Source organism: Haliotis rufescens, unplaced genomic scaffold (assembly GCF_023055435.1).
Source record: "Haliotis rufescens isolate VD_foot unplaced genomic scaffold, xgHalRufe1.0.p SCAF_5, whole genome shotgun sequence".
NCBI lineage: Eukaryota > Metazoa > Mollusca > Gastropoda > Lepetellida > Haliotidae > Haliotis > Haliotis rufescens.
This window is the reverse complement of record NW_025964223.1, coordinates 8,733,821-8,761,067: the sequence shown is the minus strand read 5'-3', so window position 1 is coordinate 8,761,067 and position 27,247 is coordinate 8,733,821. Positions and strand designations below refer to the sequence as shown.

Here is a 27,247-nt window from a genome sequence, read left to right as displayed (position 1 = left end):
TGGTTTCCAACAATTTAAATTACAAGTGAACACCATAGCAGGTTATGACAGGTTTTTGCCGCAAGTGGGGATGGTCTCAAGAGAACATTGTCCAACCCCACTCAAAAGCATATGCAAGTTCGAAGTAAAGTCAAGTTTGGCGTTCCAGGTGTCGGCAAAAGGCTCAAACCATTATAAACTTACTAACTGATAACTGTCTGTCAATTTGGAATAAATAAATATTTTTTTTGTAAAAAATGTAAACCACTGATGTGTTTAACAATAAAGTCTGTTACATACATGAGTTGGTTGTTCTTCACAAAATGGATCAAGGTTCTAGAAAGAGTTATCTCCCATGGGTTGAGCTTTTCTCATATTCAAAGAAAAGTTGTCAAAAGGCTTTCGACTATGTCATAATCAACCACGTGACAATCATAGACAATCGGACAATTCATAATATGCAAACTCCACGCATCACCTTACAGTGTATTCAATAATGCTCATTTACCCTGTACGGAGCTGTGTTCGAGTATTTCATCATTGAGGGAACGCATTCCGAATGATCACCAACTCGGCGGAAAAATCTCGTTTTTCCATACGTTTTGGTGCGGTTAAATCGAGGGGGCTGGATAAACGGGTTTACCCTTGTACTAGGGTTATTTCAAGTCATCAATATACTAACAGGTGTCACTGCATCACAAACACATTTCAGAGTAGATAAAGGACAACGGACACGGGGGAAACATCATTTGAATTTATTAGCACTTCATTCAAAACATGATTTTCTCAATATCTCATATAAAATAATAGTAATATTATGTATATGGTAACAAACTATGCTAATGGTATTATGTGCATCTTTTTATCTCAACCAAGTATGTGAATACAGTGAGTGAGTGAGGTTTTACGCCGCTTTTAGCAAATATTCCAGCAATATCACGGCGGGGGACACCACAAACGGGCTTCACACATTGTACCCTTGTCGGGAATCGAACCCGGGTCTTCGGCGTGACGAGCGAACGCTTTAACCACTAGGCTACCCGACCGCCCCTGTATGTGAATACAATAGAGACATTGTAGATTATAGCAGTTATGACTGGTCACACTGTACAATATTTGTACTATCCACATAAAACAGGGTTATTTTTAGTCATATACAGTTATAATACTTTGTCAGCCTAACATAAATAAAAGTTGGCTTGTTTCTATTTACATACACGAGTCTACATTCCACTTCAAGTTTAGTCCATTATTATTTTCAGTATACGTGTATGGGAATTTTTCTTCTCCCTTGTAGGGGCGGTCGGGTAGCCTAGTGGTTAAAGCGTTCGCTCGTCACGCCGAAGACCCGGGTTCGATTCCCGACATGGGCACAATGTGTGAATCCCATTTCTGGTGTCCCCCGCCGTGATATTGCTGGAATAGTGCTAAAAGCGGCGTAAAACCATACTCACTCACACTCACTTCTCCCTTGTCAAGAAATTGAGCTGCAGCCATTCTAGAGTTTCGTATTTGAGTCTATAGATCTCATGAAATACGAGCCCCTCGGACCCCATAAAGTCATTTGCATCTTTTTTAAGATGTCGGCGTGATCACGTCGTCGAAATACCATGCTTCCTCGCTCGCTTCACTTTGAGGTGTTTTTGTAAGGGGTGACCCGTTTCACACCCTGGAGACTTTGGTGCTTCCCCGATTTCTTCCCGGATACCATTCATTTATGCTTTTAGATAGAAGGAATCCAAGATGGATTCGAACTTCTGTCGCTACTCGACCAGGGAATGCTCGCCAGGAAGTGGCATTACATAGTTTACTCTGTGTATCTGTATTTGATAAGGAGCTCCCTCATCTGGGAACCGGGGAGGTTTCACGAGAGACAGCTTCTGTGAAAGCTTTCACTTGTTTGTTATACAGGTTCTTCCCCTAGTGGGCGGTCGGGGAGCCTAGTGGTTAAAGCGTTCGCTCGTCACGCTGAAGACCCGGGTTCGATTCCCGACATGGGTACAATGTGTGAATCCCATTTCTGGTGTCCCCCGCCGTGATATTGCTGGAATATTGCTAAAAGCGGCGTAAAACCAAACTCACTCACTCACTCACTCTTCCCCTAGTACACTGTTCTCCGTCCTCTGTCTAACACACTAAAGTGATATCTGGAAACACGGTTCATAGTTCACTGAAAAATAATGAAAATTAAACAAATTTGTATATCAATCCATGATTCATATCTTAAATAACGATTTTTCAATTTTATTTTTATTGTTTTTACTTTTCATATTTAATTATTTACAGTACCTGGAAACGCATTGACTGTCGTCTCTGCTGTATTTCTACCACACTCTCAATCCGTTTGCCAGTATGTTGGAGTTCAAAGTGAATGCGAGTATGAGAAACGGTATAACTTTGACAAGATGGGTTACAATCCGGTGATTAATATCATGAGCATCGATCCACGCACTTGGAATCGATGACATGCATCAACCAAGTCAGCGAGCCTGACCACCTGATCCCGTTGGTCGCCTTTTACGATAACCATAGTCGCCTTTTACGACAAGCATGGGTTGCTGAAGACCTATTCTACCCCGGATCTTCACGGGTCAGATGGGTTACTGGGGGACGTTATAATCAGTTTGTTTGTGGCTATAGGGTAAACTCTGCACCCCACAAGGTTATAACAATCTGTTGTTGTCAAGCTGGGAGAGGGCCATGTTGTTGACCTTCACACTGTACATTGTATTGTGAAAAGAACGTATCTGTCTTAAACTGAATTGCTTTCGATCGAAAAGACACCCTATAAACATTTTGTGACGGAGATGTTTTGTCACCCAGCTACGTTGAACACCTTTTTTCTCTGTTCTCGTTTGAAACCTCTCCACTATCACCATCCACTAAATAACTATAGTTTTGGCGTTTAGACCTACAAATTCTCGGATGACCTTCCCACCGGCCTCATCTTCCATTAACCCAGCCACCCTGTGTCTGTCTTTGCTATACAGGGGATGGCACCTCGGGTAATTCGAGGTATCGAACAAATGAATGTTTTGTTGCATGAACAGGTAAGGATCGAGCAGAGGTCTCTCGGGAGGGGCGCTGATCGAAATCAAGACGGAGTCCGTGTCCGTCATCAACAACTTAACGCAATCGTCGTATTGCTTGACTCACTCGTTGTAATAAAACGAATAGATTCGTCTTTTGGCGTGTACTAAGGTACAAAATCCCACTGCAATAGGTTTGTTAAGCTGGACAGTCGGACGCTCCAATTCAACAGCAGTCAAATGTTCTGAAAAAAAAGTTTAAACGTTTGAAATTACATTTTGATGTGAATTTCAACAACCTTTCCACGTCCGTCATCAGCTTTACACCCCTATATTTTCGACAGTTTTCTATCTTTTTTCCGTAACAGGCATCATTAAGAAGCTTATAGTGGTCACGTGACGCATTGTCCGTTGCCGTCGTCTCTCGCTTGACTATGTTGATTTCGACGTAAGGTTTCATCCATGCACGCTGTTTAAACCTCATTACTTTGTGTACGCGAGTCATTCGCAACCCCTACCTCCAGTTGCAGTTCTGGGACACCATCGACGACAACGACTGCGACTACAAATTTAGGACAATGACATAAAAGTCGTAAACCCCCCCCCCAAAAAAACAAAAACAAAAAAACAAACACAAAAACGTTACTATGTTTCACGAATAAAAGGAAAATGAATCTGATTATATCTTTATGATGTTATTCATCACTATATGGTATAAGTTGGTACTACTTACCCTACGTAAAGTATGATCTAGATTCCTTCTTTTCAAACTTTCTTCAGGGTTGGAAAATAACTATATCTGTTGTACTCGAAAGAAACAGTTAACGATCAACTGCACATAAATGCATTACGTACGGTATGTAGTCCCACGTCGTCTCATTCTGTGAGGGTGAATATTCGCTCATTCACGACAGTGAACACACCCCGCGTCGACCATACGCAACAATGTACTTAAGTGTTAGCTTAAGATATTAACCTCCCTATAGCTTTACCAGTCCCCAGTTGGCCCTGTGTCCGTACTACATTACTACATGGGTTAACACAATCAACCGTTTCAGTCATGACACTGGTGATCTATGAGCTACAACGTGTGTACAACGTGGAATGTCACCGGCTTTGATACATTCATTCATGACACGGGCCATCTATAGCCCACGACGAATGTACATCGCGGAATGTCACCGGCTTTGATACATTCATTCATGACACGGGCCATCTATAGCCCACGACGAATGTACATCGCGGAATGTCACCGGCTTTGATACATTCATTCATGACACGGGCCATCTATAGCCCACGGCGAATGTACATCGCGGAATGTCACCGGCTTTGATACATTCATTCATGACACGGGCCATCTATAGCCCACGGCGAATGTACATCGCGGAATGTCACCGGCTTTGATACATTCATTCATGACACGGGCCATCTATAGCCCACGGCGAATGTACATCGCGGAATGTCACCGGCTTTGATACATTCATTCATGACACGGGCCATCTATAGCCCACGGCGAATGTACATCGCTGAATGTCACCGGCTTTGATACATTCATTCATGACACGGGCCATCTATAGCCCACGGCGAATGTACATCGCGGAATGTCACCGGCTTTGATACATTCATTCATGACACGGGCCATCTATAGCCCACGGCGAATGTACATCGCGGAATGTCACCGGCTTTGATACATTCATTCATGACACGGGCCACATATAGCCCGCGGCGAATGTACATCGCGGAATGTCACCGGCTTTGATACATTCATTCATGACACGGGCCATCTATAGCCCACGGCGAATGTACATCGCGGAATGTCACCGGCCATTGTTCAAAACCCTTCAAGAATCCTCCGTGAATGTTTACCCGCTTCAGTGTACCCGTCATCTCTCTATTATTCGGTCTGCTTGTTCAGAGGATTTCCCTATATCGTTCTCATAGTCATACAGTTTCCACAACTGCACTTAATCAACTGATAACCTGAATTTGTAAAACAAGATTTCCACAATGATCTTCATAAACCCAATAGCGCTCTGGCAATCAAATTCGTGAATTCCTTGTCAAACTTTCGAGTCCATCTGACACAGACGGTTGCGCAAACACTATAGTTTCACTTCACTTTATGTTCGAAATAAATATATTACACCTGCTTACGTGACACTTGACTATTGCACGATTATAAATAGCATTTGCTGTACTTCACAGACATTGAAAGAACCACATCAAAAAGGGCCAGTTTGATCAATATCTTGAAGAAGAAATAGTTTTTTTTTAAACAGGGGCTAAAATGTTGACGTTGAATGCTAATCACAGTAAGTTTGATGATACATTTTTGTAAACCTTTTAGCACTCGCAGAGGTTCTGCTTTTTAAGACTTTTTTCGAATTTACAATATGTTTACACGTTTCATGACAAAAGAACGAACCATTAAATCACGAATGTTTGATCGAATTAAAAAGAATTAAAGGAATGTAAGCATACATACTAGCAAAATCAGGGTGCAAATATCAATATTGATGATATAATAAACAAGGAATATTTACGTTCCATACTACGCCACACTTAGATATCAGATGGGAGATACAGCTTGGATACTTGGTGACTGACGCGAGTCATCATTAACTCGCTCATCAACTCCTTGTGAGTGAGTGAGTGAGTGAGTGAGTGAGTGAGTGAGTGAGTGAGTGAGTGCAACAGTATTTCAATAATATCACGGACTGTCACCTTAATGTGGGAGGAAAGCCTGAAGTGATGCATGTTTTGCAATTTGGTGAAATCCACGAACACGGGTATGGTGCTGACAAACCCTGAAACATAATCAAGAATAATCGGGGTTCGAACCCACGATTGTAGGTTTCTGGCACGTGTAAGGGACGCAACTCTGCATAGTGACTTGCGGCGCCTTGGGCGACTTGGTCACATGTGACACCCATAGTATCATAGTTTATTAATGCATAACTTGTCATAGGTCTAGTGTTGCTTATCGTTTGTCTTAAGATGACACACGGCTTCAAATGGTATGCACGATTCTAGAATAGGATGGAGCTCTAACGGTTTGCATGTTATTGGTGATATCATATTCAGCTTTCCGCAAAGGGCTAAGACGGGCGTATCTCCCTCACCTTAAGATGACCTTCGCTAGTCGTAGCGTTATCGTCTTCTGGAATGGGAACCACAGCTTATTAAACGTTTACACCACTAAAGCTTTTAAGTGAGGTGGTTTAACGCTGATTGTAACCCTATTTCAGTTGCCTGTTTTGGCTGGTACCACGCTACGGTAATACCGGGGTAAAATGTTTGACAACATGGTTAGTACCCGAGGTCTGAAGATTGGGACACTGTCAACAGTCAACGTGAACTTTATATCAAATTTTGGGTGTAACTCTGTAGCAAGCAATAAAGGGGTCTAAACAAAAACTTGGGTTATACCGAGCCCTTCAATGAAAACTCTAGTTCCAGCAGGGCCCAATAATAAGTTGAATGAAAAGTCCAACCTTGTGTCTACTGTGTCCCATGTAAAATGGACCGCCTCCGTGGCCTAGTGGTGGACCGTCCGCCCGGACAGAGGGAGGCCTCGGGTTCGATCCTCGGTCGCGTCGTTCCAAAAGACGTCAATAAACGGTACTTGCTATTACCCTGCCTGGCGTTCGGCATTAAGGGGCTAAAACAAGGACTGGTCGGCTCGGAGTCAGTATACTGTGTCTGAGTAGAGTAATCATGTTAAACTGCGATATGGTATCTCAGTGGGCTGGCATTAGTCCGGACTAGCACACGCAGCCACACACACACACACACACACACACACACACACACACACACACACACACACACACACACACACACACACACACACACACACACACACACACACACACACACACACACACACAGACACACACACACACACAGACACACACACACACACAAGGGGCGGTCGGGTAGCCTAGTGGTTAAAGCGTTCGCTCGTCACGCCGAAGACCCGGGTTCGATTCCCGACATGGGTACAATGTGTGAAGCCCATTTCTGGTGTCCCCCGCCGTGATATTGCTGGAATATTGCTAAAAGCGGCGTAAAACCATACTCACTCACTCACTCACACACACACACAGAAACACACACACACACACACACACACACACATTGCACGTCGCTATATAAGTGCAATAATATTGTACGCGACGTTAGACCTCATTTGACTTGAATACAGAACTCAAATACACTTTCATCACTGACTGTTACATATGAATAACATGCAAGGAGGCCACTTACAGTGGCTACAAGAAATAGCAGAAGGAACTTTAAAAACAGGTCAATCAACAACACTATGGTATAACTAGGAACTACAGAACTTTATGAGCATGAAGTCATTCTCACAGCCTGTCTGTAGCAAGTATGTAGGCACAATATTCTCTTAAAGAAACACAAGGTTTATGAGGCAGTCCAATAACTTGAGATGTACCGTATTCGCCGTTTTAAGTGTTCTGTTATAATGAGCGACCCTCCATGGCGACATATGCTTTTACAGAAATAGAAGCAGCATATAAAACTATTATCGAAAACGTTTTTTTATTCATCGATGTTTTAACTAAGTTAATGCACTACCGCTCGACCTGTATGGTAAAGTTTACTTTTTGTTCATGGTTTTAATAACTGCCCTCCTTTGTCAAGTTTCTAAACTGACGGATTGCTTATTACGGCGTATACGGTATGTAAGGTTAAAGTGAGTTCACAGCATTGTCTCTCGCTCGGCTTCTTCTTTTTAGCCACAAGGCCCATTGTGATCAAATGTATTATTAATTGTTTGAACTTTATAATATGTTTCTGTGAGATAATGGTCATTTGATAAGAAAACAAAATGATGTTGATCCACGTTTTGGTATAGACAGAGGTTTTAATGTGTCACGGCCAACCAATATCCTACAATAACACGTTGCCTACAAACTCAAAGACGAGCATGCACTGTACAGTATCAAAAAGCCGATTATAATTCTATACGTATAACTTTATAATATAGTCTTATTATTTCCAAGAGGAAAACATATTGTCATGACTATGAGCAAAAAACATGTCTGTCTGCAAGCTCAAACTGCATTGTCCAGATATTTTATAATTTATGACAGTATTACCCAGTGTACAATGTTAGTTTGTACTCGACACTGGCTGATCACGTGACCGTGAAGCAGAGCAAGTCTATAAGTAAGTGAGTGAGCTAGATTCAGTATATATCATGGGTCACCTCCAATTAACGTCACACATTGTACCATGTTTGGAATCGGCCGCTGGATTTCGACCTGAACGCTTTAACCACTGGGCTAAACCTCACATGTCCAGTCCCGTACAGACTGTTTTCATAAACAAATGTCAGATCAGGTTGGAAGCGTTGTACATATCATGCAGGTCTTCGTCTGCATTGTCGCGTGGTGTCATGGTAACGAGTTAAGCCAATCAGGGCTCACTTCCGCTGCACGAGTTTTTTAGCTAAGACATTGATTGATGTTTCTACTAGATACGCGTTACGTTTGCATTAAGCACTCTTTTGGAAATTGGGATTTGGAACAAGCGTTTTTCAACCTGATTTAATGCTCTCGTGTGATTTAACGGTGCAAAAAACGACAAGGTAAGTGCACGAAACTGTAATTATGCAATCTGTTTGTGGTTTTGATATATTGTATAACATATTCACAAATTCCGAATTTGCAACATTTAGGGTAAAAGTGAGTTAGGGAATATATGGGTTAACGCGGCATTCAACAGTATGCTATAGGGTTATATCACTACTATCTGTTGGTGGTGGGGTAGGCTAGTGGTTAAAGCGTTCGCTCGTCACACCGAAGACCCGGGTTCGATTCCCAACATGGCTACAATGTGTAAAGCCCATTTCTGGTGTCCCATATTGTTACAAGCTGTGTCAAACTAAACTCACTGATGATTCCGGTGTTAAACAGCGAATTGCGGCGTTAGAGGTATTATTCAGAACAGTATGTTGTTTGTAATATAGGTAGATCAATGAGAATGATATATTAGACAAGAACGTTGTCACAGCACAATGTTTATCATTCATAGATGTAATTTATGATTTGCCGAAGAAGGCGACTATGCTTGTCGTAAGAGGCGACTAACGGGATCGGGGGGTCAGGGCTCGCTGACTATGTTGTGTAATGTAATTGTATCCCAATTGAATGGATCGATGCTCATAATGTCAATTACTGGATTGTCTGGTCCAGACTCGATTATTTACAGACCGCCGTCATATATAGCTGGAATATTGCTGAGTGCGGCGTTAAACAACAACAAAACAAACAGTTCCGACATCAAACCACAAGACCTCCGATGTTTTAAACTTTGCAAGGATAATCCAAGGTTTAGCGTCTCTATAACTTTATATAAACCTGAAAATATAACGTTTGTATGTACATAATGAATTTTTTCTATGAATATCTAATTTGTTCATGTTTTAAACTTTATTTGTTTTTTACTTCAACATTTGTGCGACCTATTACTTGAAAACTGCTTCATGGATTTTTTTTCCAATTGGGAGTTCAGTTTCTATACCTAAAGGAGAGGTGCAGTGCAAAGTTTGATTTCGATAAATGGATTTTCTGTGAAAATAATACTTTTTTTCATGTTTGGAAAGAGACAATAAGAATGCATTTGCATGCAATGGATTGGCGGAAATCTATCACCACTCCTAAACCTGAACAGCAAGAACGACCTTTGAACTGGTGTTTGGGGCATAGAAATTCCAATTGGGACAATGTCATGTTCTCAGATGAAAGTTCAGTTTGGCTATATCTAAACTGCATAAAAATATGGACCAAATGAACAGAAAAAACAACAATTTACCAGCGTCCAAAGTACTGTCCTTAATTCATATGTGGGGTGGCGTGTCTGTGTTGGTTGCCACACCATTATGTGAATTTGTAGGTAAATTACTTGTGCAGGGTACAACGATATTCTACAGGGACATCACCTTCCAACAGCACAAGTTTTGAATGGTTACAGGTGGGTATTCCGTCAAGACAATGATCCAAAACATAAAGCAAAGCATTCTCAGGAATGGTTTAAGGAGCAAAATGTTACATTCCTGGAATAGCCCAGCTACAGTCCTGACCTGAACCCAATTGAAAATATTTGCGGAATCGAGAAGGACAATATCAATCAAAAATAATCTGAAACATATATGGAATATGAAAGTAGAGGTGGTGAGATATTTGTACGGTATGACTCATGATTTTCTAATTTCCTTGACAGACAATATTCCTCGCAGCATTTAGGGTGTATTGGGAAAAGAAGTGGTGTAACAAAATCTTGAGCAGATTGCTGATTTGTAGCATACCGTATGCGGTGTTCATTGGACAAACTTATCTCTTGGTCTATGATTTAACAAATCTATAATTCACATTGTTCTCATTCTCAATAATTTCTGGTCAAACGGGCTGTAAATAATCGAGTTTGAGCCAGACAAACAAGTGGTTGATAGTGACAGTGTGAGATCAACGTCACACACAGGTCGTTTCGTAGAACAAACACAGGTTTCTAAGAACCAAACCTGACGGGAGCTGGTTGATTAGATCTGATTTTGCCTGTCATGGTGTTAATTTGTCAATTAATATATTTTTTAGGTTGGAAGATATGTTTCGTCTCTTATAATATCTTGGTATCATCAGTTGTAGGAATGAAAAGATGTAATATTTTTTAAATGTTTATTGAATGTGGATTGACTTTCATCATAAATCATGAACTAATTTCGTTTCAGCTAACACACTTGAAATTGCCTCTTACAACCAACAAAGGTAAGAGGTACCAATTCTGCCATGGATTCTGTTGGGGAGATTATTTCCAAGATAGCATGGAGAGAGATATGAGATCGTATTGCGAGTGAGTATATGTTATCTACCACTTCAGTCAGCAATATTCCAGCTATTTTATTGCAGCATGTAGATCGTCAAGTTTTGAGCAAACAAACCAGTGGCTGATAACACGAGAAGTGAACCTCTACATGTGTTTACAATTACACAATCAGCCTATTCTCATAGTATTTAGGTGCCTAGGGCATATTCTAACCCTGGTCACCGAATCTTAATTCAGTTTTGAGATGTAAATTTTACGAAGTAAACCTTTAAAGTACATTTGCAAACTGTACCTGTCCGTAAATGCTGCTGGCATAACTCTTGAACAAAGCCATTGCTGGATAATGTATGCATGTAAAGTTGCACACAAATACACCCCTCATTCATTTATACAAGACCTTCTGAAATATTACCGGTCACAAACACCGCAACAATAAGGCACATCGCATAATTATTTATACAAGGACACTCTTAGCATCAAGCTAACAAAGTACCATGAACTGCGAAATCCACACAATCAATATATTATAGTGCAGATGATAGTGGATTAAACCTTTGTAAAAAGGGTCATTGGCAGGATTACAGTTTAAAAGAAGGCTGGGCAGTTCATTTTGCGGATGGTTTTCCTATGGAGGTCTTTCACGACTATTCTTGAACATAGAGGGGCTTTGTCCATAAAAGGGATGAACACCTCTTGGAAATAAGATGGCAGATTTCTCCTTGGTACCCCCACACACCCACAAAAACATTTATGTGAAAAGTAAGGATATGATACCCAGAATTACATGTCTTTGTAGAGTTAAATCCTTCAATTGTTCTAATTTCATGGAAATGCAAAAATGTAGGGCCCTCCGGTATTTTTCTTGCTTTTTAGCACATGAGCGTAAATTAAATCAATTTCAAGTGATTCCCCCCATCAGCAGATGTTTCAAAAGTCATGGAATGTGATACCTACGTATACAGTAACATCAGGCTGTAGGTGTTCTGAGAGCCTTCCATAATGAGTCTGTAGCTGTAAAGAAGTTCCTAACTTATAACGAGCACCCGACTCGGTATGGTTTTACGCCGTTTTTAGCAACATTCCAGCAATACCACGGCGAGCGACACCTGACATGGGCTTCGCACATTGTACCCATGACGTGAATCGAACCTGGGTCTTCAGCATGAAAAGTGAATGCTTCAACCACTAGGCTACCCAACCGCCCAAAATCCCCACATGATAAAGTTGTGGTTATTGTTCAACAAGTTTAAGTGAAAATGTCCATACCTTTATTTTGGCTTTAAAATGTCTTATCTTACACTTAGCTATGTTCACTTTTGCAAAACATCTGCAAAAGTAAGTTTAGTCACTGATTGGTGAGTACCAAAGAAAGATTGTTGTGTCGGCACGGTATGAAATAAGAAAATGAGTCACATTAGCTTACAATGTATGTAGTTAAAGGAATATAAGTTGTGCACTTTACTGGGCGCACTTTTTCAGATCCAATTAGCACTATTCGGGCTCGAACGCGCTTCGCTGGCTCACCGAATTGGCTAATTATTTCGTTAATTTGAGCTAATTAATTCGTTAATTAGATGACGCTCTACCACTGGACCAACAGCGATATCACATGTAATCAGTGCTCGTTTAACGGGTCATTAGCACCCAATTAACACGCATGCACAATTAAGTAAACAATGAATTGTGCATGCGTGTGACATCACGGACCGCCCTCCCATTCATCTTTTCTTGAAACCACACCCGCCATTGTTTATGTCAACATGACCGACCAATCGGCTTAACTGTATTAACGTTTGAAAAGGTATGAATTATGGCTAACCCTAAGGATCGACAAGGAGTGTTGGATCGTAAAGACGTGTATGTTTCCCAAAGAGCGAAAAGGGGTGTTGGATCGTGAAGCGAGAGTAACTGCATGGAGCGTGAGCCACGGTAATGGTATACCAAGATAGCCGGCGCTATAGCGCTGTAATTGAGTGAATGATTGAGCTTGGGCTGCGCCCGGTAAACTGCATTATTGCCAGTGAATGTGTCATAAGTGGGGCTTACAGGTGGTAAATGACTTTAATACGTGATCATTAATATTCACATATTCCTCACCTGAATGTGAAACTTCAGCTCCCTGCATGACCTCAAATGCAATCTCAATATTTTGCCAATTTTGACGAGGTTGTGAAACATGTCTGCTGTAGGAATATCACGTCCGCTGGGATATCCCTTGTCACACTGCCTTATCTCTAGGCATGCTAGAGAAACACATATTCCATACAACGACGTACGGATAATTCCTAATACACACTGTCGAAATCCCCGCTGCTCCCAATATGGCCAGCAATGAACTGTAATCGGCAAACCTCGCCCCTTTCCGTAATTGCTGCAGAAATGAACGATCCATTCGTCACCACTCGCCCCTTTCCGTAACCAGCAAGAAGACTCGTCCCCCTATCGATGAATGTAATGTGCGAAAATACGACAAACCAATCAGCACGCGCACATGACTTCAAGTACATCGGTCAAAGAAGCCCTCATTAATAATTTTTGAGTTAACATATATCTTTCAATTTAAAATATACCCAAGGTACAGTTAATGTTTGTTTGTTGTTTAACGCCGCGCCGTCTGTACATAATCGAGTCTGGACCAGACAATCCAGTGATTGACATCATGAGCATCGATCCACTCAACTGAGATACGATGACATGCATCAACTATGTCAGCGAGCCTGACCACTCGATCCCGTTAGTCGCCTCTTACGCCTCTTATTCGTCTTTACAGTTAAATGTGTTCAATCATAATGTAGAATACTGAAAGTTCTTATGTGTTTTCAATAGCATCTGGAATAAATACGATAAATGGGGGAACTATCCCCCTTGATGCAAGAGGGACATGTCCCTCCTCTTGAACCCTCACTTTGAAGTCGAAAACAATTCAACATACATCACGAATACAAATACACTTCACAGTTTTGAATTCTGTGGGAAATTCCCTGGTCTGTGATATCATCCACTAGCATTTTAGGCAAAGTAAAATTACTGTAAATGACCTCTGAAAATTAGGTAGATCGTAAATGTCGCCACTGTTTATACATTACTAAATCACCATTCGCGGTGTTATTTCGAAATCTCATTTCAGATATTTACTCAGAGTGAGTGAGTGAGTATGGCTTTACGCCGCTTTTTTTTATTCCAGCAATATCACGGTGGTGGACACCAGAAATGGGCTTCACACATTGTACCCACTTAGGGAATCGAACCCGGGGCTTCGGCGTGACGAGCGAACGCTTTAACCACTAGGCTACCCGACCGCCCCTATTTACTCAGAGAAATGAATTTCACAAATAGCATATTAGTGATCACGGGTATCTGTCTTTCATCAATATCACCAAGGATCAATACAAACCGTCGCCGATAACGCCAGAATCGTTTAGATTTTTTGGAAAATACGCAAACACGAACGCCGAATTGAACTTTCCGCTATATTGGATAGTGTCAACATAATCACGTATGCAAGTAATGAGACGCCTATAACATCACAATAGACAAGATAGACAAGACATAGTGTCATTCCTTTCATGGAATGTGGACGGACTTGAAAAATAAAAAACATGATGATGATTTTTTATCCTTTGTAACCAGTTTTGACATTATAGCTTTGTTTGAAACATGGACTACAGAAAAAGACTTCAGTGCTATATTTTCTGATTTTCAGTTATATAGTGTGCCTGCAACCAGACTTTCTAAACATGGGCGTTTATCAGGTGGAATTATCGTTTTAGTAATCAATTTTCTGACTGATTCTGTCATTAATATTGTTACTTTTGAACATAGCATATGCATTGTTTTCTCAAAAGAAATGCTAAATTTGACTGATAATATCCTGTATGTCTTTTCATATGTACATCCTGAACGTTCCAGCTGGTATGAAAATAAGGAAAACAAGAATGGTATTGAATTACTTCAAAATGATATTTTGGAACTGTTTCGGCAATATCCAAATATTCCTATTGTTTTGATGGGAGACCTTAATGCAAGAACAGGTGAAAAAGTAGATTATTTAGAAGATGACATTTTCCCATTCCTTGATCATAATAATAATGGGTGTTACTCAGATTATTTTCCAAGGTTCTGCCAACCAAGATATTCCTGCGATAAAGTAGTCAACATGCATCGAACAAGCCTACTTGAGTTGTGCTTGGTATTAGACATTCACATAGTGAATGGTAGACTAGGTGCGGATAACTAAATAGGAGAGTACATTTATGTCAGCCCTAATGGTTGTAGTATCATAGATTATGTTGTATGCTCATCTGACTTCTTTCTCGTATCATATATGTGATTTTGAGGTTGTGCCTCGATGTGACTCACTACATCTACCAGTAACTATGAAAACGCCTATGGTAAAATGCTCCGCGGAAACGCAATCAACAGACCGTCGTGTTCGATACACCTGGGTGGATAACAAGCAGGAACAGTTCATACATAATATGGAATCGCCTGAAATTGCAACGAATCTGGAAAAAGCGAGCTTATAAGCTCTTAGTGACATAGACAAGAGTGTATAACGTTTACAGAGGCAATTCTTTCAGCAGCATGTATGTTAAAAAAACCGTGGAATAATAATAACAATCATCAACATATTTGTAAAACAAGAAACCCGTGGCATGAGGATGACTGTCTGATAATGAAAAACGAACGCTGTCGTGCACTTAACAAATTTAGAAAAACTCAAGACAATGAAGACTTGCTGAACTACCATCAAATTAGGAATGCATACAAGACTATTTGTAGAAAAAAACCAAGGGGATCACATGACCAGTAAACGTACCACACTGGAGCAAACTACTGATTCAAAGTCATTCTGGAAGAATATCAAGGACTTGCAGAATACGAAAAGTAACTATAATCCCATAGATTCAAAAGAATGGATGGAATACTTTGAACATTTATTTAATCAATCTACCATTGAAGAAGATAGTGATTTCTTAAACGACGAAGCCGAACCACTAATAATAGAAAGCGATGAAATCTCCCGCGACATCCTGGATGGACCAATCGCAAAAGATGAAATTATTGACAGTATTAATTCTCTCAAAAACTCTAAATCACCTGGTATGGACAATATTCTCCCAGATTACCTGAAGTTTGCACTACCTAACATTGTCCCTCATGTTGAGATAATTTTCAATTGTATCTTTGATAGTGGTGTTTTTCCAAAAGATTGGGATACAGGTGTTATTATCCCATTACATAAAAAAGGCTCAAGATTAATCAAAGATAACTATAGAGCTATTAGTTTATTGAGTATTTTGTCTAAAGTGTTCACAAGTATATTAAATAATAGATTAGTTTTTGGGGGCAGATATGTATGACAAAATATTAGAATGTCAATCTGGCTTTAGACGAGAGACACTCGACAATTGACAATCTATTTATTTTAAATGCTATTATTCAAAGATATTTAGGTATGTCTGGTCGTAAGTTATATGTAGCCTTTATAGACTTCTCAAAGGCGTTTGACTCTGTTCGTCATTCTTATTTGTGGAAAGTATTTGGAAAGCACGGTGTCAGCACGAAGATGTCCAAAATGTTAAAGTCAATTTATGGTAGTGTCAAGGCATGTGTCAGAAGTAACAACCTGTTGTCAAACCAATTTCAATGTAATTTAGGTGTAAGACAAGGTTGCGTTTAAAGCCCCTTCTTATTTCAAGTATTCATAAATGAAATTGTACACACAATGGAACAGGAGCAGCTATACGGAGTACAGATACACCCTGATATTATACAAGTTTTATTATTGCTCTTTGCAGATGATTTGATTTTAATTTCAGACACTATTAGGGGACTACAGAAGGAACTATCTATCTTAGATAAATATTGTGTGGACTGGAGTATGTCAGTAAACATTGAAAAAACTAAAATTGTAGTTTTTCAGAAAGGTGGGCGGCTGAAAAAAGTGAAAAATGGTATCTGAATGGACAACTTGTGGAAGTCACACAAGGGTATAAATATTTAGGTTTGTTTTTTAGCAGCAGGCTTTCATGGACACAAGCTTTAAGCAACATAGCAGTTCGAGCTAAAATGGTACTTATCAACTTATTAAAAAGCATTAATTGTTTACAACCTTATTCTCCAAAATTTCTTTTCAGATTGTTTGACTCCAAGATATCACCTATGTTACTGTATGGGTCAGAAATATGGGCATTCCATAAAATGGAAGAAGTTGAGAAAGTTCATTTATATGCATGTAAATGGTTATTGAATGTTAAACAATGTACATCAAGTAGTGCTGTATTGGATGAATGTGGCAGAATCCCTTTACATATCAATGCAATGATGAGAGCTTTTAAATATTGGCTACGTTTAATGTGTATGCCGGGTACCCGCTCACCTAAAAAGTGTTATGAAATGATGTATCTATACGATAGTCAAGGAAAGAAGAATCGGGTTACTATTATTAGAACAACGTTATTTTCACTCGGATTCGGTCATGTTTGGTTATCACAATCACCCGGTAACGTACAGGTATTTAATTCGATGTTATTTCAACGTTTGAAAGATAATTTTCAACAAATATGGCATAGAAGTTTATGTAATAGCCTCAAAATGTCCTTCTATTCTCATTTTAAAATAACGTTGAAGTGTGATGAATATTTGTATTGTGTAACCGTGAGTAAATTCCGGTCATGTATGTCAAGGTTTAGATGCAGCGCACACTGGCTGGAAATAGAAACTGGTAGAAAACTTAATATCCCTCGCGAAAAAAAGATTTTGCAAACTATGTCAAGTTGGCCTAATAGAAAACGAGTTTCATTTCCTGCTAGTGTGCCCTGCATACATTCACCTACGCCATCTCTATATTCCTTCAAAATATTATTTACACCCAAATGTCCATAAGTTTAATATTCTTTTATCTACGACCAACACAAAGCTGATTATTAATATCGCTCAATATCTGTATCACAGTAAAGAAGAGAGAACACGTATTTTATCATTGTGACTGTTGCCATAAATATGCCATACATTTTGTACAAAGGGCCTGTACTGTACTGAATAAAGATCTGATATTTCACATCACGTATATTTCAAACTCAGCTGTGGTACATACATCCTTGAATTCCTCATGCATTTTAGAATCAAATGACAAATGGTCTTTGTCTCTTTAAAAAGTGTCCAGATGAAACCATGCAACATAAATTAGGTGTGAAAACGAACGCTGAGGTCGGAAAACTGCACTTGTCTGAAATGTAAACAAAGCAAAATTCATATTGTATACTGTGTGGCATTTTCTCCTATTTTGAGATATCCATTCGTCTATTCGTTGCATAAACTGGCTCAACATTTTCAGAATATGCATCGGGTGAGAATCGTAGCAAGAATTAGGGAATTAAAAAAAGATACATAACAATGATTTGGTAAATTCAACAGAAATTATCAGTTTCCGTCCACCGTGACGCCATGACTGACGTAAAATCACGACAACGGTATTTATCGGGATCTCTGACTATTCCTCTTAGTTTCATTGAGAAAGATTTAACCAAATAACAGAACACAGATTGTCAGAATGTTTTTGTCACATTTATGTATCTACGGTCACTGAATCAACGACAGTCCCCTCGTAAATCCCGCCTACTGTTGTCAGTGAACACGCCATTTTGAAAAAAGTTGGCCTCCGGTAGTGATGTCATACGTGAACTTTGTTGTACACATTTGGTAATTTCTTTGAGGTGATGGTCCTTGAATGAAAGTAGACACGGGCCTTGTAGTTTTGTTGTGTTCGGAAACTGTTTTTGTTTGTCATTATTATGATCAATTGTTTGTTGTGACGACAAGGGTTTGCATAAGAGCTACAGGTGTAGGACTTTTAAGGGTCGTGTCCCTATTCTCATCATAACGCTGGGATTTGATAATAAGGGTTGGTACCAAGGGTATAAATCTGGCAAAGTGCATGTCACACAAACAGTTGCATTCCATTCCAATCATGTTTTGCCACCTGAAACAGAGTCTTTTTCAAGAAAGTGAGATATGGATTACAATGAATAACGACAGCTTATCAATCTTTAACAAGTTCACACTGAAACCTTGAAAGGATTAGATACGTTAGCTGTTTTTCAGCATGTTCTGCGTTTTGGGGATGTTCACGGGGAGGATGAGTATTGAATGAGTATTTTTGTTTGTGATAATTTCAAACAACATGTATTTAACATGGTATATTTCAATGCAATGTGAAACATCACACTCATAATATTCCAGCTCTGTGATGGCGGCCTGTTAATAATTGAGCATGGACCAGACAATCTAGTGATTGTTATTATCAGCAAGCATCCATGCCCTCAGGGTATGATGATAACTGTGTCTGACTACCCGATTCAAAAGTACGCAAACTGTTTTGGCCTTGTCAAGTGGTAGAATTTATGCTTGACGCCTTGTCATTTCGATTAAGAATATTTACATTTGTAGTAACTGTTTAAGCATTGTATTTGCACACAAAATCAACTCTTAATTTAAATTAAATATAATTTGACAAAGATGTCCTTTTCACTTTTTACCAATAAAGAAGTTAGTACCTTAACATGTGATTAACTATGAAGGTGTTAATATGAATATCAAACAGTAATTTGAAGTAATTTCTAAAATTATATTTTTAGCTCTTACAGATTTTATTAAACACTCTAATAAACCTTTATATTTTGAAACCAAACGCTCTCCATAATAACCATTTATTGTACATGTTGTAGATTGTAAAACATGTCAGTTACTTACTTTGTCGACTGAACAGGAATAAACAAGACTAATAATTACTCCAGACTTCTTTGTCTCATACAAACAAACATTCAAACAATGACAAAGACATTTGGCTCATTGCCCTTGCCTTGCAATTATTAAACAGACCATCGGCACTAAATACTACTTGAAGTTTTATCTTTCTTAATGTTTTCTGATTATGTTATCAAATAGTAATGTAAAAACGTCAAGTTTGTATACATTTCAAGTGATATCCGCCTCAAGGGTCGGAACATACATATTACCTGCATCTTTTGGCTTGCTGATTGTTATATGGGCAGCTATATGAATTCCGAGACAAAAGCTTGTTTTGTTTGGAACAAACAGTATAACCTAATTGACCAGTTTTGCAGCAGTTATAATGCAATGGCCAAACCATTTCCTCTTGGGGAACACTTGGTATATTCCGTATCTATTGCCATGTTAGGGCAGGAATATTATTAAAGATATGTGAATGGTGGCATTAGTGTACCCACTTATTCAATATGTGACACTTACTTGTTTTTGAAAATAATAATCAAGTACAATGATGTTTGTTGTTTGTGTCAGTGTATTTAACTTAAATCATGAATCTGTTACTTGTTTCTCTGTGCTTTTACGATGTAACCCAAACTTCCTTGGGTATAATAAATATTATCTTATTCATATCTTTTCTGAACTAAGTGTCATATCAAGGTTATATATCTGTCAAAACAGTGTTATAAAATAGAAACAAATAGACTAGAAATAAAACTAAATACTGCATTGCATTAATCTGCATTTCAGGACAATTTAGCAATAATTCATGGAAAGATTTTGATCTTGGTGATGATCTTTTTGCATTGTCGAACAAGTGATTCCCTATATAAAGTATGTGTTGAATGACCCTGACTTTGTTGTCGAAAAATTGTTTTGACATTTGTTAAATATTGGACCAAGTACTTGTACCGTTACAAATAATCTTATTATCATCTCACCAGGACCAAAGGCCCAAGTGAGCACATAGTTTATGACTTTATACTTTTTCTCAGTACAAACAGGAAGTCTGAACATGAAATTTAAGGATATCATCATACTAGAACTGATGTTTGTTCCTTAAATACGCTTAACATTTAAAAAGAACAATATATGAAATTGAAAAATTGTCTTCTCCAAAAGTACATGCCCACAGATCTCAGCTATAAGGGGATATTTCAACTAAAAAAACACAGAATATTTCAACAGCTGTCTGATATGCCCAGACTAACATTGTTAACTAGAAACAAGAAAATTTGCGTCCGGAAACCTTCCGGATACCTTCAGCAATCTTCAATTTTCTTAGTAAGTTTCAAATATTTAACAACAAAATGCGACTTTTTAAAAAGTTTTCCGGAAGGTATCCGGACCGGATTCAAAGTGGGAAGGTTTCCGGAAAACGGAAACTTACACTTTTTTAGCTGTGACTTAGAAGTTGACGGATGACAAACGGACTAAAGATCTATACCGAAACGTCGGTATAGTACAGTAAAAAAATAAGGTGTTATCCATAAATTATCTCTACTTTCCCTTGACATTCCCTTTGGCATTCCCTTTGACGGTGACCCGTGAAGATCCGGGGAAGAATAGGTCTTCAGCAACCCATGCTTGCCATAAAAGGCGACTATGCTTGTCGTAAAAGGCGACTAACGGGATCGGGTGGTCAGGCTCGCTGACTTGGTTGATACAGGTCATCGATCCCAATTGCGTGGATCGATGCTCATGATATCAATCACTGGATTGTCTGGTCCAGACTCGATTATTTTACTGACCGCCGTCATATAGTTGGAATATTGCTGAGTGCGGCGTAAAACCAAACCAAACCAAACCAAAACCCTTTGACGGTATATGAAAGATATGTGATCTGGTATCACACAAATATGTCCCTTCATAACGTCTGCTGGCTTTCAGCTGTCACGCTTGCTTTGTGTTTCCAAGTCACCGAGAAATTCCCGTTTCCAAAATGAAACACAATCTTTTCTTCTCTACCCACCGGTGAATGCATCGTATATAATACCTTACTGCGGTTAGAGACGCATGAACGACCGTGAACATTCATCCAGTTATACTACACTTGAACAAGAACTAACGTACTAGAACATGCACCTCTTCTGTTCCGTCCCTGATTGTATTAGCACTGTACTGATCCCGGGTTTTGAAGTGGGGATAGAAATAGCTTGCCATTCAATTATGCTTGTCTTACGAGGCGACAAGATAAGGTGAAATGAAACGTCGCGTTTAAGATTATTTCACCTATGTTGTTGCTTGAATGCACGTGTGTGTGTACGTGGCTGATTGCACTTATCCGGACTTATGCCGGTTTTATAGTGCTAGTTTCTGGTCCCACATGTTTTACATGTTTAGGTCCAAACATGTTTAGGATGATGTTTGAGAGCTAAACGCGTTTGGTTCTAAAGGGGAGAAAGACCCGTATATCGGCCACACAGCAACACCGCATTCATGAACACTTTCAAAAATTCGGTGCGGTACGAACCTGCAACCTCTTGATATGTAGTCTACCCCTTTGCCTCCTGTGATATGGACTGGACCGTTTTCACGAATGTCAATTTTCCCAGTCACCATTAACTTCGGTTGTTTTATTTGTACATTTTTCTTTTTAATATTGTACCAAGTTCGTTGTAAGTCCTGGTAGCATATGAGTTAAACAAATGCTTGTGAATCTGATTTGCACATCCAATTTCAACATAAATTACATACCTTATCCATATTTGAATTAATGTCCAATGATATACACTCTATTTAAACATGTTTAAATTCTAAACATGTTTAGATTATTGGGATAATACATAATGAAACAAATTCTAAACATGCTTAAACACTAAACATGTGTAAATTGTAACCAATTTAAAATAAATTCTAAACATGTTTAAAACCTGTTTAATTTCAAAACATGTTAAAATTCTGAACAACTTTAATATATAAACATGCTAAAATTTCTAAACGTGTTTAGATCATGGGGATGTTGTGTTTCGGTGGTTTTTAGGCTCTGAGACGATAGCTCATGTCATGTTTTATACCCTAAACGTGTTTAGATAGAACACACGAGAACGGGTGTTGTATCGTAAAGACGTGTAAGTTTCACTAAGACCGTGGATCGTGAAGCACGGTAACGGTATAGCGAGACAGCAGTGGCACTATAGCGCGGTAATTGAGCGGATGGTAGAGCTCGAGCGCGCCCGGTAAACTGCAGTGTTGCCGAACACACCAAATGTGTATTCCGTTTAGAATTTGAATACATTCCGAAACATGATTAGATCTAAACATGTCTTGTATGTGTTTACATTCTAAACACATGTTTACAGTGTATCTACATGCATTATGTCAACACGACAAAGCGATTACATGTATCAAGCCATTCTCATCATAAAACCACCATTATGGCTCTGCTGATTTCGTCGTTCCAAATCTGTATAAGTGTGAAGCGAGAAACACTGTGATATTCCAAGTTGGGCGGTTTTATTTAAGAATTGGTTAACGGATCCGTAAACCGGAAAAATCGTGCATGTGCCGACAAAAGATAAACTCACCATGGCCCATAAACGTACCCACGCTTTACGACAGATAATGGACCAAGTTGCCGAGGCCAGTTCCTTTGTACAGCTAAACCGACATACCGTACTCTCAGCATGTGTGGTTTGTTTCAAAATGCGTGTAGGATGTGACGAGTAGGTACGAACTTCTTCGGCTGTGATCTGCTAAAAACCAAGTTGGAGATAATTAGGGGATGCATTATTTTGGAGAACTTTTTTGAAAATATTATATGCAGTAAAAAACGGCATCAACAAACATAGATAACAAATTTGGCCAATGGAAATGTGAGATGTGCGATAAAACATCACAAGATATGCGAATTGCGGCGTCTCAGACGACGGACCCAACATAATTAGGTCGAATCAGGGATTCGAACTCACGATCATAGGATTCTCGCACATTTCCAGTGCATATGTGCATGCCAAACCTGATTGCCCAGCATAGTTTATATATTGATATCCCTTTTAACCAATGCAATTTCCACAAAGTTATCTAGATGAATTAACGTGTCGTGGATTGGGGAACATGTATCCGATTTCAATTTGAAAACTTCATCAGCAAATAACACATTTTCTTTGCGTTTCTCATCTTCATTCACAGAACACATCGTTATGTGCCTTGCTGCTTGCCAGAGACTAATAACAAGACTAAATACGGTAATTCTGTTGCCAGGCTATGGCAGACACACCTTCAGAGACGCCCTATTTATCCACGTCTCGCTATACATTTACAATTGATTCTGTGTTTAAGATGAAACGCCCGACCCCTAGCAGAAGCATGTCATACAGTAGGGGGTGAATCACCTTAATCGATCGTGTACAGACAGGGTTTTCAGTAAGGGCGTCGAGTGTACAGGAGACGTATGCCAATATGAAGAAGCACATATTTCGTATATTTGTCTGTCTGGTATTTGTTTGTGGCGTTCTTATTGTATCTGTGAAACTGGATATCTTCAACCAGTCAATGTAAGTATATTGATAACAGTCCATATGCACATTTACTTACACATCTTCGCTTTTACCTCGTGCCATCTACTGGCTGCTGATACGTTCGTCACAACACCCAAGGTGGTTTATATCTCAGGATTCATGGTGGATACCACAAGATACTTACCCAAAATGCATCCAGGTAGTCCTATCCATTGTATCAACCAAGGGGCACCTTTGCGGATACCAAACCTTTTTAGAATCTTGGTACCCATCACGGGGTACCTTTGTGGGTACCAGGCCTCAAGAACCCGGGTATCTGACGGTGAATGTCTTCACAGATACTATTCTATGTTTTGGCCAGGTAGGAGACGTAAGGCGGAGGGACGACCACATGATATTCTTTGGGGAGGTAGGGTTGCGTGGGATTTTAATGACAAATAATAATATGTCCTGAAAACGTGGGGTGGTGGTAATTTGTTCTATGTTTCTATCCCCAAATATAATTCACTAATTGAATAAGATGGATATTCTGAAATATAGTATGTTGAGCTCTTCCTTTCACAGAACGAAATTGTTTTTAATAATGGCTGACTGAAAATACATTTGCTTCAAATAAAATGTAATTAATTTACCTAACTCTATTCTTGGCCCTTGACTCCCCTTTTCGATCAAGAAACCCTCAGCGATCATTAGGGCTAGGTACCCCTTTCAGATAAAACACGACTTCACGATCCTTAGCCTCAGTTGTGAGGGTGTCCTGTCATAAGTACTACATCCAATAAGAACTACAGCGTAAAACAAAGGTCATGGTATAGTGGTCAGGTGGGTAGGTGTTATTTACCTATAAGTTAATGGACTGGCCCGCTTTTCACTAAGAACTACATGATACTTGATGTCTTCTTATGCACTTTATTCACATACTTATATACATGATTACATAGCATTCATACATATAATTTAATGAAGTCAAAGTCAGCCATCTTTGCATTCAAGTTGACTGCATCGCTAGGGGGTTACAATAATCTGAGATGTTTCGGACATAATTACCTACAGTGGTACATTTGGTTTGATCATATTTTTTCTTCACAAAAGTGTGAAAATAGATTGGTAAACAAGCGAAGCGCTTATGTTAATACCGCTCCATTACACATAGGACATATTACAATAAATGCATCAATGAAGGTTAGATGCAACAAATGAATTGTAAATGCCAAGCTAGATGTGTATATATAATAAATCTTTTTGGAGTTTATATTAAACAATTCATTTAACTGAAAATCTGCCAGTTTTTAATATGAAGTTTTGAATAGAATCTAATATTAGGATTTGCTCTTCCTCACTCAAATACGAATTTCCGTTTAGCACTGTTTGTAAAGAATAAGCATGTTGGTGAAAATACATTTCATTTCGAAGAACATAGTAATTTGTACACACACAAAAAGAAATATAAAGCATCTTCGGAGTGATATCCACAGGAACAAGTTTTTGCATCAAATATATTTATCATACTGATCTTAGTTAAGATCGCTGCAGCCAAGCTTGAGGCGACTGTGAATAATTTGACATTATCTGCTTCCATAATTTAAATCCCAGTGTATACCATTATCTCCCTTTACGTGAAGCAAATTCGTAAATTGTGTAACGATCTCTGCCCCGTTAGGTTTTCTGGTAACATATTCCAAAGTTGTGTTGTAGCTGGTATAAATGAATCTGCATAAGCTTTTGTTTTACACTTCACTGTTTGAAGATTAGTTTTATCCCTTAAGTCATAATTTGTGTTTTCCGAAACTGTATCAAGAATAAGCCTACAAAGATATTTCAGGGAGAAATGGTTATTCATTTTGTAATACCTTACCAGTTTTGAATTGTGTCTTCTGTCTTTAAATGACTTACAATTTCTTTCATTGTAAATCATCTGATGACTCGTACCCCGGACAGCGCCACATGTGGTTCTAAGAGCATCTAAGTGTAGTTTTTTCCAATAAGTTAGCTTGTTCATTAGTACAGCTGTCCCAAATATGATAATCAAAGCTTGGTAACATAAATGATTTGTACATAGTTTCTAAGGTAGTTCGGGACAGACAATATTTATAACTTCTTATAACAATTAACCAGAGGACAATATTTCCTTACAATATCATCAATGTGCATTTTCCATGTACAATTACTTTGTTAAGTAATACCTAGGTGTTTATGAGGTGTTTAATTTCTGTATCATTCATATATAAGTTAGGTTTGCGACAAGGGTTTACTTTACGGGTAAATTGAATAGATTAAGTTTTTTCGGGACACAAATATTAACTTGCCATCTACCAGCCCATTCTGAAATTCTGTCCAGGTCATTATTGAGATCACGAGCAGCTATATCAGGATCTTCTATGATCACATACAAAGATGTGTCATCAGACAAAATTCTTATATTACTATTTATTCCTTCAACTATGACATTGATATAGATAATAAACAATAATGGTCCCAAGACCGAGCCCTGTGGCACACCTGCCAAGACAGCATTTGGATCTGAGCTATAGCCATTTATAACTACCTTTTGATATCGTTTTTCCAAGTAACTATCAAACCATCTCAATAAATATCCACAAATACCATAATGGTGTAGCTTATAAATTATTCCTTTGTACCAAACTACAATCCAGATTGTAGGTTAGTGAGCACATTATTATTCCTTAAATAGTTGTACACATGTTTAAATATACATTTTTCAAATATCTTTGCAAAACAACTTGTGAGGGCAACAGGTCTGTAATTTGTACATTCATTCACGCTATTCTTAAGAATAGGAATGATAAGAGCTTCTTTCTATTGTGATGGGAATATTCCTCGCTTAAGAGCGAAATTGAATTGTTTAGTAAGGATTGGGGCTAAACTGTAAGCTGTGTTCTTAAGTACTTTATTCCCAATACTACAGTGGTACATTTGCCTTTTCACTGCTTAATAACACATTTCCAGTGCACAGCTCCTCCTCTTACTGTGTTCTTCTGGTAACGGTAACCATCAAGAAAAACTTGTGGTTTCCCCCTCTGATGCAAGACAAACTCAACTGTTCGCACCCCAGTCATAATAATTCCTTTGTGCTAGACTTTATCAAGCTTTACTTATGTCACAAACTACAGCCCTAAC

General features: G+C 38.9%; 1 protein-coding gene and 1 long non-coding RNA gene across 3 annotated transcripts in view; one reads left to right on the top strand and one right to left on the bottom strand.

Annotated features, from left to right (window-relative positions):
* Window positions 1-1,001: 1,001 nt before the first annotated feature.
* LOC124110353 lies at window positions 1,002-24,440 on the bottom strand. Its single transcript, XR_006857252.2, has 3 exons — window positions 24,294-24,440; window positions 23,177-23,344; window positions 1,002-3,253 (listed from the first exon to the last, which is right to left on the bottom strand). It is a non-coding gene; the product is annotated as an uncharacterized LOC124110353 (long non-coding RNA).
* Window positions 23,866-27,247, top strand: part of LOC124110352 (NXPE family member 3-like) — a 31,716-nt gene continuing 28,334 nt past the window's right edge. For both annotated transcript variants that reach the window (XM_046469652.2, XM_046469651.2), the window contains exon 1: window positions 23,866-24,145. In XM_046469652.2, coding sequence (XP_046325608.2) covers window positions 24,051-24,145 — 95 coding nt within the window. In that variant the 5' untranslated portion in view covers window positions 23,866-24,050. The remainder of the gene's footprint in view (window positions 24,146-27,247) is intronic.